This window comes from Nuphar pumila, chromosome 5 (assembly GCF_984573655.1).
Source record: "Nuphar pumila chromosome 5, dmNupPumi1.hap1.1, whole genome shotgun sequence".
NCBI lineage: Eukaryota > Viridiplantae > Streptophyta > Magnoliopsida > Nymphaeales > Nymphaeaceae > Nuphar > Nuphar pumila.
In genome coordinates, this window is record NC_143253.1 from 109,347,878 (window position 1) to 109,362,948 (window position 15,071).

The 15,071-nt window shown below is 40.6% G+C and overlaps 1 protein-coding gene across 1 annotated transcript; it reads left to right on the forward strand.

The window, feature by feature from the left end:
• Positions 1 to 332: 332 nt before the first annotated feature.
• LOC149838078 (polyadenylation and cleavage factor homolog 4-like) lies at positions 333 to 12,773 on the forward strand. The gene is made up of 7 exons (XM_090006356.1): positions 333 to 1,118; positions 4,822 to 4,923; positions 5,376 to 5,633; positions 7,035 to 7,133; positions 7,883 to 8,503; positions 9,253 to 11,292; positions 12,303 to 12,773. Exons 1-7 carry the CDS (start codon positions 732 to 734, stop codon positions 12,318 to 12,320), a joined length of 3,525 nt encoding a protein of 1,174 aa, XP_089862482.1. The 5' UTR covers positions 333 to 731; the 3' UTR covers positions 12,321 to 12,773.
• The last annotated feature ends 2,298 nt before the right edge of the window (positions 12,774 to 15,071 follow it).

Below are 15,071 nucleotides of genomic sequence, written 5' to 3' on the forward strand. Positions count from 1 at the left end.
TTTAAGCCAAAACAACACCGTAAACATGTACAAACCATTGATTTTCAAGTGGGAATAGAAATAACAGGCAAGTAAAGACCCAATCAATCCAGACAATTCATGCATGTTCATTCAGTTGTGGTAGAACGGGCCATATTTGGGCTGAATCCGACCCGTATTCAGAAATATACTATCCAGAACCGGAGAGGCGTAGCGCATTTGGGTCATAGTGCAGCGGTTCGAATCGGAGTTGAAAATCCAACCCGTTCAGGGGCAAACAGACAGGACAAGTAACACAAAGCGAGAGGAGAAAATATAAAAGACGGAGCCGGCGAGCTCGAGCATCTGTGCCCTCTCCCCTCCCTCCCTTTCTCCTTCTCCTCTTGCGGATGCTATCCGGAACCTCTGCAACTCACTTTCCCTTCCTCTCGTTCTGCTTCTCCTTCCTACCTTCCCTCTAACCGCCGGGGAGGTCTCGTACGGACGCCCAATTCCTCCCGGGCCAGCGGCTCCGCCGGTGCCGCCCCATCCTCCCTTTAGGATGCGACTCCCCCTCTCCGGATCTGTATTTCGTGAAGAATTAGGGTTTCTGATTGCCGGATCCACCCCGTCGGACTTATCCGCGGGGACATGGGTCTGCCTACCGAAGCGAGTTCGGTGGTGAGTTTTGTATGGATTAGGGCTAGGTTTTAGGTTTTTTTTTTTTTCTTTTCTCTTTTTTTTTTCTTTGTTTTTTGCATCCGTTGTTGGAGATGGAGACAGAGAGTTCTCGGAGATCGATGGATAAAACGAGGGAGCTCGGATTGAAGAAGCCTAGATTGACCGAGGACGCTGAGAAAGCGGTTCCTCCACGGGCTGCCGCCGGCAGTGGTGGCGCATTCCTTGCTAGGTTTAGGGCAAACGACAGTGAGAGAGACAGCAAGAGAGTGAGGGTCACCGTCGATGAAGATACGGAAAGAGACGAATCGGGCAGGAGGGCTTACCACGAGCAGCAGGAACTCTTGAGTCAGTACAAGACGGCACTCGGGGAGCTCACGTTTAACTCCAAACCGATCATCACGAACCTCACGATCATTGCCGGGGAGAACACCCATGCGGCCAAGGGAATCACCGCCACTGTCTGTGCAAATATCCTAGAGGTGATAATTCGCTGTCATTGATCTCTTATATGCGAGAGAAAACAGAAATTTGATTGAAATTTGGATTTTTAGTGCCGGTGATAGTCAGATTTGGGGTGTCCTGTTTTATAGCGTTATTGTACTCTCAGAGTTGCATTCAAGTGATGAAATTAGTCAAGTAATCTCTTCTTCGTCTTCTTCTTTTCTCTTTTGTTTCCTGGGTGATGAATGAGCGCCATTTTGAGTTCCTTTTTTTTTTAATTTGGTGTGAATGTCTATGTACGATAGTTGGATTGGTTGGTGCCATGGAATTTGTCCCTAATGGACTGTGAAACAAGAATTACCAAGAAATCACCCATTACCAAGTTTATCTGGTTCCTGAGCTTGTGCGCTGAAGCATACGAGACAAATCGACGTTTTTATTCACTAGAATCTTGGATCTGTATTTAAAAGGCATTTCCTGATTTTGTTTTTGATAATATTGAATGGTATATATTATATAAACAAGTGCACGTGGCTTCCATATGGGTTCCAAAACAGTTCATACTTCAAGATAAGCCTTATTGAAGGAATATCAATGTTCACGTTTATGATGAGGAATCCATTTATTCTACTATCACTAACTTTATCGATTGGCCAAGCTTCAATCGAGAAAGATGATGGGGGTAATGCATTCTTTGATGAGGAAGCAATTAGTTTCAAGTAACACTAACTTTATGGATTGGTTTTCAACCGGAAAAAAGATGGGGGGGGATCTGTTGCTTCGATCCTCCTCTAGTTAGTTGCATTCAGAATCCAGAGGGGATGAGTCTTCAGTTGCCATAACTTATAGCAGACTCTACTGCAGTGAATGTCCTGTAGTGCATTTTGCATTTTTTAATTGTACTTATGGAATCCAGGAGGAACAAGTGCTGAGTTTGACAAACTCTTGCTGCGAATGTTGTTGAAGAAATTCCAAGGACGTGCATTTTTCTTTTGACAGGATGCACAATTTGAAGCAAATATCCCCATTATACTTGGAGTCAAGTGATGTAATGGTGTTCTGCACTTTCCAATAGCAAGTCTTCATGTTTTTTTTCTTCTTGTTCTTCATTTAACAGTGCCTTGTTTTTGTTAATTTGTATTTGCTGGTTACTATGTGTCATGCTCTACTATTACCAAAGGCCAGATGTTACTATTTACGTCTTTTGGATGGTGTATTCTCTTAGAATATCAGGTTTTGGAATGGAGAGCTAAGATCTTGATTTAATGCAAGGGCTTGTGTTGTGGGCTGTTGCACTTCAATATTCATTGATATAAGCTTGTTAACCCTCACAAGCGCCAAGCAAGTTGAAAAGTTCACTTTCTAATGCACATAATTCAAACTGGATGATGGACTATTCCCGATAGGCATCTGAAGTTTTTTTTTGGCTTCTAATATGAAAGATGAATATCCTTGTTGTAGAACGTGTATTGTGCACTTGTGGGCAACTCATTCAACATATAAGTCCAGTGTAGCTCCTATTGGAATGTGGCAGATATGAGTTAATCTCTGGATCCCAGAATAAACTGTTGTAACTGTTACTTTATATTGTTCAATTCGTGTTCTACAAATGCTCAACATTGATAGCCATCAATGACCATTCAACTTGATCGTATTTCCTCATCAATGAAAACTATTTGATATTCTAAATCTTGGAAACTCAAGTCTCAAACAATTGCAAATTAAGGATCATATGCTGCCATTCCTGCAATTTTCATAATCTGATGCAACTTTGTGAGCAGTACTGTAAGCCTGCAAACTAGTGATTTTTTTCGTATTTTAAGTTGATGTTGGCATGCCTTGCCCTTCTTTTTCCACTGCAAGCATAAGCAATCTTTTTTTTTTGGTGTGGGCATATCCTTGTGCAAATGTGTGTGTGTGTGTGTGTGTGTGTTTTTGGGTTTATATATCTGGTCGCTGGTCACTCATGTACATGTTTCTCTCATGTGCACATGATTGTGTATTCTAGATAGAGGGCAAGGCAGTGGCATGTCATTTGTGTGATTACTGGAGCAACTAGGTGAAGCTGGTTTGTGAAGCAATTAACTGAAGGCTCAATGTGCATTTGCCTCTTTAGATTATCCAAAAATTACTGAAGAGAACAAACTTTGAGGCATTGCAAATGAAAATGCTTGTAAAGAGCAGAAGGCATATTTAATTACTGAAGAGAACAAACTTTGAGGCATTGCAAATGAAAGTCCTTGTAAATAGCAGAAGGCATATTTAATTACTGAAGAGAACAAACATTGAGGCATTGCAAATGAAAATCCTTGTAAACGACGGAAGGCATATTTACAGCTTCATTATAAGAAATCATGAGATAGGCTTGCTCGCTGTCCATGTGCTGCCAAGCTATCATAATCTTGAGAAAGATTTTCATGTCTTTTGAAGTCTGCTGGTAAATGCCGTTGATAACTCCATTATGTTTGACAATCAAGATCTTGTTGGTCAAATGATATATAACGGCTTTCAGGGAAGAAAGATGTTTGGAGTATCCGTGATAATGATCATTTCCATGGATTTATATCTCTTGCCAAAAAGTATAATAACATGAAGCAGCTGTGGTAGGACTACTAGTTGCTTCCAAAGTTTGATGCATGCGTGCTGGTTTTCAACTGTTCTAAGTTATTCTCTAATCAATAATAACTTTTATGTTTAACTTTAACTGTAGGTTAACTATGCCAAGCCATGGCAAAATATTTGGCTGTTAGGCCAATGGCCATCTCTCTATCTTACCTGTATATTGAATGACATCAATGATTATTTGTTACTTTACACGAACCATTTGTATGAGAATCAGCTGGTTGCCGATTGATCAAGGTGATAAACCTTTTGGACACATGGATGTTAGGTGGGTCTATAGCACAACTTGACTGAAAATGTGAAGCTATAATTTCTTTTCCAGAAACTAGTCAACAACCTTCCTCACATAACCAATGAATAATAAAACTTGATTTTTCTCTATCTAAGCTGCAGATATGTTGATGTAACTGGAACTTCAACAGAGAGGTTTAGCCTCAGGAATGCAGTGCAAAACTATTTTCAAGCACTTTCTTTCATGTAAAATGAAATGGAGGAAAAAAAGTGTAAAGGAATCTGCATGGGTTTGTCAAGATCTGCAAATAGAAAAAAAATGTCACTGGTTTTTATTACACAGCTGATGCATGAACATGAATTGTAGCCCTTTGGACCTATTATTTTTTCATTTACCCAGGTGTTATAGTAGGGTTCTCATTTTGGAAATGGAGATGCAAACTGCTGACATGTCAAAAAATATGGATATGGTGATTACCTTCAGCAGGGTGGTGTACTTTAATGGAGAGAAGCACGGGCAGATTTTATATTTGAGTGTCATCTATTGCTGTTGTATACTCGATATGATCAATATTAGGCTATGTACCATTTAGAATGACCTAACAATGACCTAGTATTGATTGGCTTCAACTGGTTATGGATTATGTGATAATTTATTTACTGTGAGCAGGTATACTGTTGTCTTTTCTGTTTCGTGTGCTGGACGCATAAGCAGATATGACCTCATTTGCCAAGTTATGGCATAGATAGAAACATTGTCATAAATACATAAAGAAAATTCTTAGTAGAACTCCCTTCATTTGTTATTTCTAGATCAAAGGATTGATGTACCTTTTTCTATGAATTTGTTCATTGTCCCACAACTGATATTTCCATTAAAACTTGCAGATTCCCAGTGAGAAAAAGTTGCCTTCTCTGTATCTCCTAGACAGTATTGTAAAGAATATTGGAGGAGACTATGTCAAGTACTTCGCTTCACGGCTTCCTGAGGTGAGATTTTTTCTGAAGTTCTTTTTTTTTTCTCTAAGTGAAAATGTAGCCAACTGTTTCTGTGGATTCTGCAATTACTTCTCTTCTCGTATAGGTAGCTCTTTGTCATCTATTGAAGGAACATTCTTCAACCTTATATTGAAGTTATCCTGGAAAATTTTCATATGTTCCTATCACTTGAATAATTGAATTTAATTATCTTTAAAAGTCTAATGCCAAGTTTTCTTGGTTAGGCATCTGCTTATGAATCATTTTCTTGTTTTTTTAGTTTAGTAACTTTATAGTTTCATTATCATGGTTATATTCAATGTCCATAGTAGTCAAAGACTCAAATATTTGTTATTCTGTAAGGCTTACAGATAAGTTGATTATTTAATTTCAGTTTATAATTTCATTATCATGGTTATATTCAGTTTCCATAATCTTAATCAAAATACTTGTTGTTCATCTAGGTATTCTGTCAGGCCTACAGACAGGTTGATCCATCTACACATCCCAGTATGCAGCATCTCTTCAGGACATGGAAGGGTGTATTCCCTCCTCCATCACTTCGTGCCATAGAGCAAGAACTTAATTTTCCTTCTGTGAATGGTTCATCTTCTGGAGTCCCTGCATCTAGATCTGATCCTCAATCTCAGCTCCCACCACATAGCATTCATGTAAATCCCAAATACTTGGAAGCAAGACAGCGACTTCAGCAGTCAAGCAGGGTAATTACTACATCTAGTTATGGATAAAAATAAATATTTGAAAGTATTTTCTAACTATTACTCTGATCTCAAACGTGTTTCTGTATTTTGTTTGAAATATGGACTGAAATTTTGCTCCAACATGTTCTTTTCATTTTTTAATAAAAAGTCACTCTCATGTGTCTGCACTTTTATATGCTTCTTTTTTCTCTAATTATTGAGAAAACCAGATTGGCATTAAACTGTGAATTGAAGTGGCTTGTTGGTGTATGTGAGGTATAAAGTAAAATTACACATTTTCTGGTCAGCGTTCTGGTGCATCTCGTGTTACACTTCTTGAACACTTGATTGCAGCTCTTTATTTGATCTTAGGGCACATTTGCAAGCCTGTGAAACACTTCCTCACCTAAGAAAGTAGGCCACATTTTCTCAGGTGAGAGCACTTCAGAATTTTGCAAGTACAGTTTATTTTCTCATGGCAAAATCACCCAAATGAACATGTAAGTTGCACAGGTGAGAGATTTTGCCTGTGAAACTTTTCTCTATCCTTCATCCTGAGTAAGCAAATTTTAGCAACTTTCTCAGGGACAGCAGTATACCTTCACACTTGCAGATGTGCCCTTAATTTGAGTTCTTACCAGAGTTGCCAGTCGGGGAAGCAGGAGCGGGAAGGCGGGAAGCGAGGCATTTTCAAAATTTTAGGAAGCGGGAAGCACAAGACGACTTAGAAGCGAACCAGGAATCATCTCAGAAGCGACCTAGGAAGCGAACCAGAAACGACCTAGGAAGCAAGGGGGAAGCGAAAAAAGAGAAAAAGGAAATAAAAATAAAAATGAAAGCACAAAAAAAATGAAAAAAGAAGGGGAAGCGTGCTTCCCAGCATGTTTTGGAAGCGCCACGTTTCGCTCTTCTGAAACGCGCTTCGGGAAAGCGTGCTTCCCCATGCCCTATGATGCTTCCGGTAACCCTGGTTCACATGCAACAGCTTTAAAGACAATCAAATGATGGAAACCATAGGAATGTCATGCAGCAGCTTTAAAGGCAATCGAATGATGGAAACCATAGGAATGTCAAGGTTTCCAGAGCGGTGGATATCTAAGCTGGCTACAGTGGAAAATGACCATCGTTAGATAGCCTGAGGTTTTATCTTATTATCATTGAGTGAATATTGCAGAGTGATGGGTGACTTCAGTTTCTTTAATGCCTGACTGTAAGTTGCCTATAGATATGGATCTTTTACATTGCTGTGGCCAGATAATTATAAAGTTTTGCCTACTCGAACTTTGTATTTGGTTCCATACCTGCAGTCTTTAAGATTAGTACAGTTTGACTTTCTTTCTTATCAAAATCTTGGTATTTATTGTGTTAGGTAAATGGTAACAATATTGGCTTGCTTTATTTTATTCAACTATTTGTTTGCAGTCTAAGGGAATCGAAACTGAAAACAGTAGAAACACATTGAAGGAGGATGTAGTGAGGCCTGCACAAACAGATCTTTCTGGGGGTCCAAAACCATGGACAGTAAGTCCCTGTTAAAATTGCTATATGTTATTTGTTATCTGCTCATTTTTCTTTTATACCATCCTCAAGTTTGTGCATTAAGGTCTTGCAGAACATTCCAACACTTTTATGCTACATAAGTTTTCCACCCTTCCACCTTGAATATCATTTAGCTCAATGCACATTAAGCACTTTCTTGTTTACTGTGAATTCATTCAGACAAAAGATGTAATTTGCTTATCAAGTTATTATGGGTATACATTTCTTATGCCTTACTACTATTATGATATACTCTCTTTCTCGCTATGTGTGTGTGTGTGTATATATATATATATATATATATATATATATATATATATATATATATATATATATATATATATATATATATATATATACATGCATATGTGCATATATACAATTTGTTCTTAAAAAAATTCCATATGTATATAGTAGCGGTACCCCGTGCCCATGCTTTTAGCAATTTATGTCTCGCCGTCCCTATGGACCCACACCCGTACCTATGTGACGTAGGTTCACCCTAATGCTACATTTTCTTGTAAGATGGTCATGTTGTTTGAGTTTTTTTTTAATTTATGCTTTTCTCGTTACCTGCCTTACCTTGCAACTGCACTTTGTGATGCTGCTCTTGTGTTATCCACATTGGTGGATCTTCTTTCTTTAATAACAGTACTGTCGAGACTCTATACCCTCAAAACAAAAAAAAATGATGATTATCCTCTATGTTGGATGTTAATTATATTTTGCAGAATCTAAAGCGTTCTCAGAGGGAAGAGCCTTTGAATGAGCCAGCATATGGTAAAAGACCTGGATCAGTACCTGTAGACCATGAGTTTGGCTCTGGTCCTGCAAGCCGTCGAGCGATGGGAACAAAAAGACTTGGTGAGAGGGTAATTGAGGGTAATGAAGGAGAAGATCGGGCCTGGTATGGAGGAGATGAAAGCAGCAAAGCAAGCACAACACTTGGTAAAAGGAATGGTATTGACATGGCACACATACCCCCACGTGATTTAGTAGGTTCATATGGAAACTACAGAGCTTCTAGATCTGGACAAACTTTGCCTCAGCTAAATCCAGCCCCGAATATTGCAAGTTCAGGCACAAGAGGCACTTTGAGGAACTGGAAGAACTCTGAGGAAGAAGAATTTGTCTGGGATGACATGAAATCCAGAACAACTGATCATGCAGAGGCAGATGGATTAAAAAAAGGTGGTTGGAATTGTGATTATTTGGAAAAGCCTCCAAGTGCACAGTTGCGCAAATGGATGCCTGCAGATTCTGAGCAACTGAATTCGAACTGGAGTCAGGCTGATGCTGTGTCTCTATCAGAGAAGCCTGTACAAGGCGATGATAAATTTCCTGCTCAAAGAGTATTCTCCAAGCTTGTTCTTTGCTTTTATGGTTGAATAATTGTTTTGAAGCTTTTTGGTTCCCTCCTTTGCACAACAGATAAACTTCCCTTCGTTTTTTAACCATACTGAAAATGTATTTGTTGTATGCCATGCCACATTACCTGCATGCTCCTACCAAATGGCCTTGTCAGTTTTTTGACATCTGCCAAACACCAAGTTTCCTTGAAGGCTTCTGCATACTCTAGTTCATGAGTGTCCAACAATTTTGCACGTTATAAGCATTTTCAACATCTAAAAATGTCTTCTCTTTGTATTCCTAGTTTTTTCTGTTAAAGTGTATCTTTTATGGTTAATATGGTAAATTTTTTCGATAATTACATCACGTTCTTATGTAAATTAGCAACAAAAAATTAGAGATGTAAACTTTGTTGGCTTTGATTCATTACATGGTTGGTTTGCTAACCTCTTTATTTTTGTAATTCGAGGTTCAAATATGTCTTGCTATTTTTTTCTTGTGTGTGTTTATGCGACATACTGATTGTGTGTGTGTGTGTTGTCCACAGCTTTATATGGGCATTAAGACACACACACACACACACACACATATATATATATATATGTATATATATATATATATATATATATATATATATATATAGAGAGAGAGAGAGAGAGAGAGAGAGAGAGCACTATATAACTATGGTGTCATAGCTGTGTGAAGGTAGTAGGTTATTGTCTGCAGGCTGATTTTTTAGTATCATTCATAGGGGCTTGATGATCAACAATCTCATGGCCAGAAGGATGCAGGCTCTAGGGATAAGAGAGAAACTTCGGTTGATTCATTATCTGCAGGGCAAGGAGTAGAAGTTGCATTTGGCCATCAAAGAGGATGGGTTCCTCAAGACCAACCGGACCAGCCTCATTTAACGTCCAGGTTACACCGTGCTGGTGCTCTAAACCGTCCAACAGCTTCCATTGGTACAGGTCAACTAGAGGGCTATTCTGTTGCTTTAGGTGGTAATTTAAGTTCAAATATGGTTCTGCCATCCATAGGGAGAATAGGAGTTGGAGCACAGGTTGGACCGGTTGCTAGTTCAAGATTTGGATCTTTCCAGCATACTGTCCCAGGATTCAGTGGAGCACTTGGGCACCAGCATCCGCAATCTCAAAGACCTCCATCACCTTCTACTCATGCATCTATGCATCAGCACCCACACTCACCTTCATCTTCAACTCCTTATCAGCTACCATTTCGAGTTCAACCGCACAATTTATCTGAACATGAACATCCACAAGCTATGTCCTTTTCCACAGGACAAAATGCTTCTCATATTGTTGGGCAGGCCAACGCACCACCAGAAATCCAGGACAACCAAAAACTTCCTTGTATACCTCAAAGTCAAGCCCAAGCTAGCACCTTGCTGCACTCACACATGCCCCTGCAATCACAACCTCTTCAACATTTTGATAGTGCATCTTCTCTAGCACAACAAAGGATTCACCTTCCTCTTCTGCAGCCAGAACCATCTCAGCCACAGATACAACCTCAAAGTTTTGGACTCCAAACTATATCATCCTCAAGTTTAGGTCTCCCTAATAATCCTTCTATGAACCTTCCAGATCAGACAAGCACAAATAGTTTATTGGCTGCTATTATGAAGAGTGGCTTGTTACCTCCACAATCTACTGCATCAACCGATGTGCCTAAAACCACTAGCAGTTTCTCAAACAAGAGTTATTCTGAGTCTGGGCTTTCACAATCAACTTTAAGCATACAGGCCCCTTTGCCCAGTGGGCCACCAACCATGCCAATCTCAGCATCCTCACATGCTATGTCTACCTCATCTACAACTTTATTAGGTCAAAGTCCACAGAATTCGTTATCAGCTGTGTCCTTACCACTTCTCGGAAATTCTCAGCCTCCACTACCACCTGGCCCCCCACCTGTATTGTCGATGGTAGGTACCTCATCACAGAATTCAAGCTCTGGAAATGTCGTGACAAATCCACTTTCAAGTTTGTTGAGCTCCCTAATTGCTAAAGGTTTGATTTCAACATCGGCACCAGAAGCATCAAAACCTAGCCCAGCTCAGGTGCCAATTCAAATTCAGAATCAGAGTGAACGCCTTGTTACCAAAAGCTCTAAGCTGGGTTCATCAAAATTTGTTTCAACAACTTCCCCTCTTACCCCTCCAGATGGTGAGCTGTCTGTTTCTGAGTCTAGTTCAATGCCTTCTGGCTGTTCAAATGCATCAATTGAAATCAGGAACCGGATAGGCGTTGAATTTAAGCCTGAGGTTGTCCGAGAGTTTCACCCATCTGTCATCAATGGCTTGTTTGATAACCTTCCACATCAATGCAGCATATGTGGCCTTCGGCTCAAATTTGAAGACAATCTCTGCAAGCACCTAGATTGGCATGCAAGGAAGCTTGAACTTAACGATTTCAAGAGAATATCAAGGAAGTGGTATGTTAGTTTGAGAGATTGGGTTGAAGGGGAGGCTGGTCCATCCTCTGGCCCAATCCACAGCCCAGCAAATGAAACAACTTTGCCTGCTCAGAAATCTGAACCAATGGTCCCTGCTGATGAAAGCCAGTGTACATGTGCATTATGTGGTGATCTGTTCGAAGATTTTTACTGTCACGAGGGGGATGAGTGGATGTTTAAAGGGGCAGCATATATGAGTATTCCTACCCGTGGTGCTGGAAGCATGGATAATGACTCTTCGCCAAAAGTAATTGTCCATGTGAACTGTTTGTCAAAGAGCAATTTTGGTGGTTTGGAAGAGCCTCGATCTTGTCACATGGTAACGTTCTTTACCTTGTTATGCCAGTCTTTGGTAATTGGTCCTAATGGGTTGAGATTGTTTAGTATGAAACAATATTTAATTTCTTGTGCTCATGCCCTAACCAAGTCACAAAATCGAGTCAGGGTTGAGTTAAATGCCTGATAGCATCTTTCTTTCTTTTTTCCTTAAATATTTTGTTGATGTAATTTTTCCTTTTACTTGGTAGTGTTTCATAGTGAAGTTTGTCCCGCTGCACTAGTCACTCCTGGGATAAGTGTTAAAGAGGCAGTCTGCATCATACGTTTTCATGTTATAAGTGATAATTCTTATGATTTTTTTTATAGTAATTATATATAACAATTGGAGACTTGTAGTTACCAACAAGGGCTCCACTTGTCTGGTAGGAGCAGTTAGTGCACGTCACCTTGTGTTAGGATATTACAAGTTCAAAATCCAATGGTACGGTTGATTAATAACTGGTGGGAGTCTGCCTAACCCTAGCTTGCCTTTCAAAAAATATAAAAAATTGGACACTTATTGTTTGTTTCCAAGCGTGAGCTTGGCCTAGCTCCTTCACAGAAATGCCTTTTTTATTAAATAAATAATCTTTTAATTCTTGTTTTGATTGCTTATTTGAACCTCCATTGTCATATAAGCGGAATCCGTAAAATCTGGTCCTCAAGTGCTTGCCTTTCAACTGCTCAATTTGGTGGTTTCAAATCTCCAAGTAGACCTGGCCTTCTAGCTTGCATTCAAATTACATGAAACCCAGCTATGGTCTTGTGCATCTTCCACCAACTTGACTTGTATCAGAGTCGAGCAGTCCAGTACTTGAGGTACAGAATCAATATGAAGTTATCAACCAACCTGATGAGTTCGCTGAACTGAGTGTTAGGCAGAGCCTAGTCCATGCTGGATTCACCCCTGGTTCTATTTATCGTCACCTGGGTTTGTGATTTTAATCATCTCTTCAGAAATAGAACGTGCCACTTATTCATGTTTGTTTGTTTGGTTGTTTCTGCATGCAGGGCCAGACAAGTGGTTGATACATGTATACAGGAAAAAAATCCAGGTTTATTCTTTCTATTGCAGGTGCAAGTGCGGGCAACAAGCTGGTCCTTGTGTACTTTTGTAGGTTAGATGTAGATGGTATCACTGTTAATTAATTGTCTTGTGCCTGGAAAAGGGAAACCAGTCTCCCATTCATCTGTCATTTTTTTGTATCTGCTGAAAGAAATAGATTCATCAATAGGTTTTTGTGTATCTTTTTATCTACTTGTTTGTGTGTCTTTTCCTCATGTTTTGATTTAGTTTGCATCAGGGCCATCTTAAGGTAGCTGCCATTGGGTTAATGGTTTTTTCAGTCTGCTCGGTAAAATGTAAGGACACCTGCCACACATGCGTTTCATCACCTGCACTCACAAGCCAAAGATTTTCAGCAATCCATGGTAACAGGAAGAACCATGCTCTATTTGTTTGTTGTTCTCTAAGAATCAAAACTATGCTGTTCAGTTTTTTTTTGTCATATGCACTACGCCTTGTTTTAATGAATTGAGTTCCAAGATACGATATGGAAGGAACTTCAGTATTCTGCTTTTTGTTATATCTGTTGTCTGTGGTTCTGTTTGCCTGATATCTTTTTTGGTTTGGCATGGAGTTTACTGCCTTCCAACTCAAAGCATAAGCCAGACTTTTACAGTTCCAAACTTTAGAATTTTCAGTTTCAATATGGTTACAATGTCCTAGCGAGTTCAGGATGAGATCATACTGGAACCTGCTGGTGCTATGCTTCTTCTCAAACTGTATCATAGCCCCTCCTACGTTACTTTGATAGTGGTATACTGGAATAAAAACCATCTATGTCACACGGACTCGGCTAAGGAGGTGCCGCACCCGAGTCGACACGGCCCGACACGGGTGCGGACTCGGGTGCGGCTTTGGACTCGGCCTGGACTCGGTCAACGCTGAGTCAGACTCGGTCAATGAGTCCAGGCTGAGTCTGTCCACATTTTGGACTCGGTCAATTTTGACCGAGTCCAAAAATGTCCATTTTCAACCTTTAAATTACATTTTGGATTTGGGTCGGGTCGGGTCCGAACCCGACCCAGATCCAAATTTCTTTTGCAGCCGAACCCTAAAAGGGGTTTATCGACAGGGGGAGGGGCTTACCCTCTCGATTTTGCTTCTCCCCTTCAGCCCCTGCAACTTTTTCCTACACCCACGTTGACAATCCAGACTTCGGACGGTACGCATAGGCAGCCACCGTCTCCCCCTCCGTCAACACTCAACAGGTATGTCGATCGACCCTCCCTTGCACCTTCTGCTCGCAGAAGAGGGGCTCGGCCCTTCTCTGTGCCTCCTATTCACAGAGGAGGGGCTTGGCCCCTCCTCGTTTCGCTTATGTCAGGCAGGCCCCTCCCCCCGTACCCTCTGCTCGCAGAAGAGGGGCTCGCCCCCCCTCCCTGCACCCTCTGCTCGCAGAAGAGGGGCTCAGCCCCTCCCTGTGCGTTTGATTCATAGAGGAGGGGCTCAACTTCTCCTCGTTTCCCTTTTATTGCAGGGGTAAGAAGTAGGAGGGGGCTCGGCTGACAAGCCGAGCCTTGCCACGTCGAACAACAAGGGAAACGAGGAGGGGCCGAGCCCCTCCTCGTTTTCCTTTTGTCGGCAGCCCCCCACCCATCCCCCCTCCCTGCACCCTCTGCTCGCTGAAGAGGGACCGAGCCTCTCCCTTTGCCTTCGATTCACAGAAGAGGGGCTCAACCCCTCATTTCCCTTCTATCCGGCATGGCAAGGCTCGACCTGTCAGCCGAGCCCCCTCCTTCCTCCACTCCTTCTTACCCCTGCCGAACAAAAGGAAAATGATGAGGGGCTCGGCCCCTCCTCATTTTCCCTGCTGCCTTTGGCTTTTTGGCAATGGCGAAACCCCTGACACGGATAAGGTTCAACAGGGGCTTGCCCTGCCCCTCCTTTTTTGCGTTAGATAGAGGGTAGCTCCTATTACTTTTATTTTGAAGTGTTTATTAACTTTATTTTATTTACTTATTTTCTTTTCAGTTTTCACTTTTCAGATATAATGGCGAGTTCTAGCGGTAGTGTCAATACATTTGGTTCAAGTTCTAACTCTGAATTAGAAGTTTCTCAACCACTTTGGCGGCTTATGACAAAAAGGGTAAAAGCTAGTAGTGGTGGTGGTGGGAATGTGCAGTTTCATTGTAATCTATGTAAGACTGTTTTCACAGGTTCTTATACGCGTGTGAAAGCACATTTTTTGCATATTTGTGGTCAAGGAATTAGGGCATGTTCTGGGGTTGACAAAGACATGTTAAAACAATTAAAAAAAGAACAAGAGGAAACTGAAAAGAAGAAAATTGCAGAGATGAGAAGCGATTCGATTAATTTGTCTTTTCCTACTGCTAGTGATATACAAGAAGAACTTTTAAAGAAAAGAAAGATGGAAAGCAATAAAACAATACAAGCATCATTCAAAAACATGGCAAGAGCAGAAATTGATAAAAAGATTGGTCGATTCTTTTACTCAAGCTCAATTCCTTTTAATGTAGCTTGAAGTCCATACTGGAAAGATATGATTACATCTTTGGCTAATTGCAATTTGAGTGGTTATGTGCCTCCTAGTTAAGAAAAACTAAGAACAGTCGTTCTTGCAGAGGAAAAAAATAGAATTGAAGACTTGTTAGAGACTCAAAAATTTGACATGGAGTGTCGATTGTTTCTGATGGGTGGACTGATATACAAAGGCGACCACTGATAAACTTTATTGTTTACTCACTTAATGGGCC

Coding starts and splice junctions, on each gene's coding strand:
- LOC149838078 (XM_090006356.1), top strand. CDS start 732: ATGGAGACAGAGAGTTCTCGGAGATCGATGGATAAAACGAGGGAGCTC. Junction 4,924..5,375: donor TCGCTTCACGGCTTCCTGAG/GTGAGATTTTTT, acceptor TTGTTCATCTAG/GTATTCTGTCAGGCCTACAG. Junction 7,134..7,882: donor GGGGTCCAAAACCATGGACA/GTAAGTCCCTGT, acceptor TATATTTTGCAG/AATCTAAAGCGTTCTCAGAG.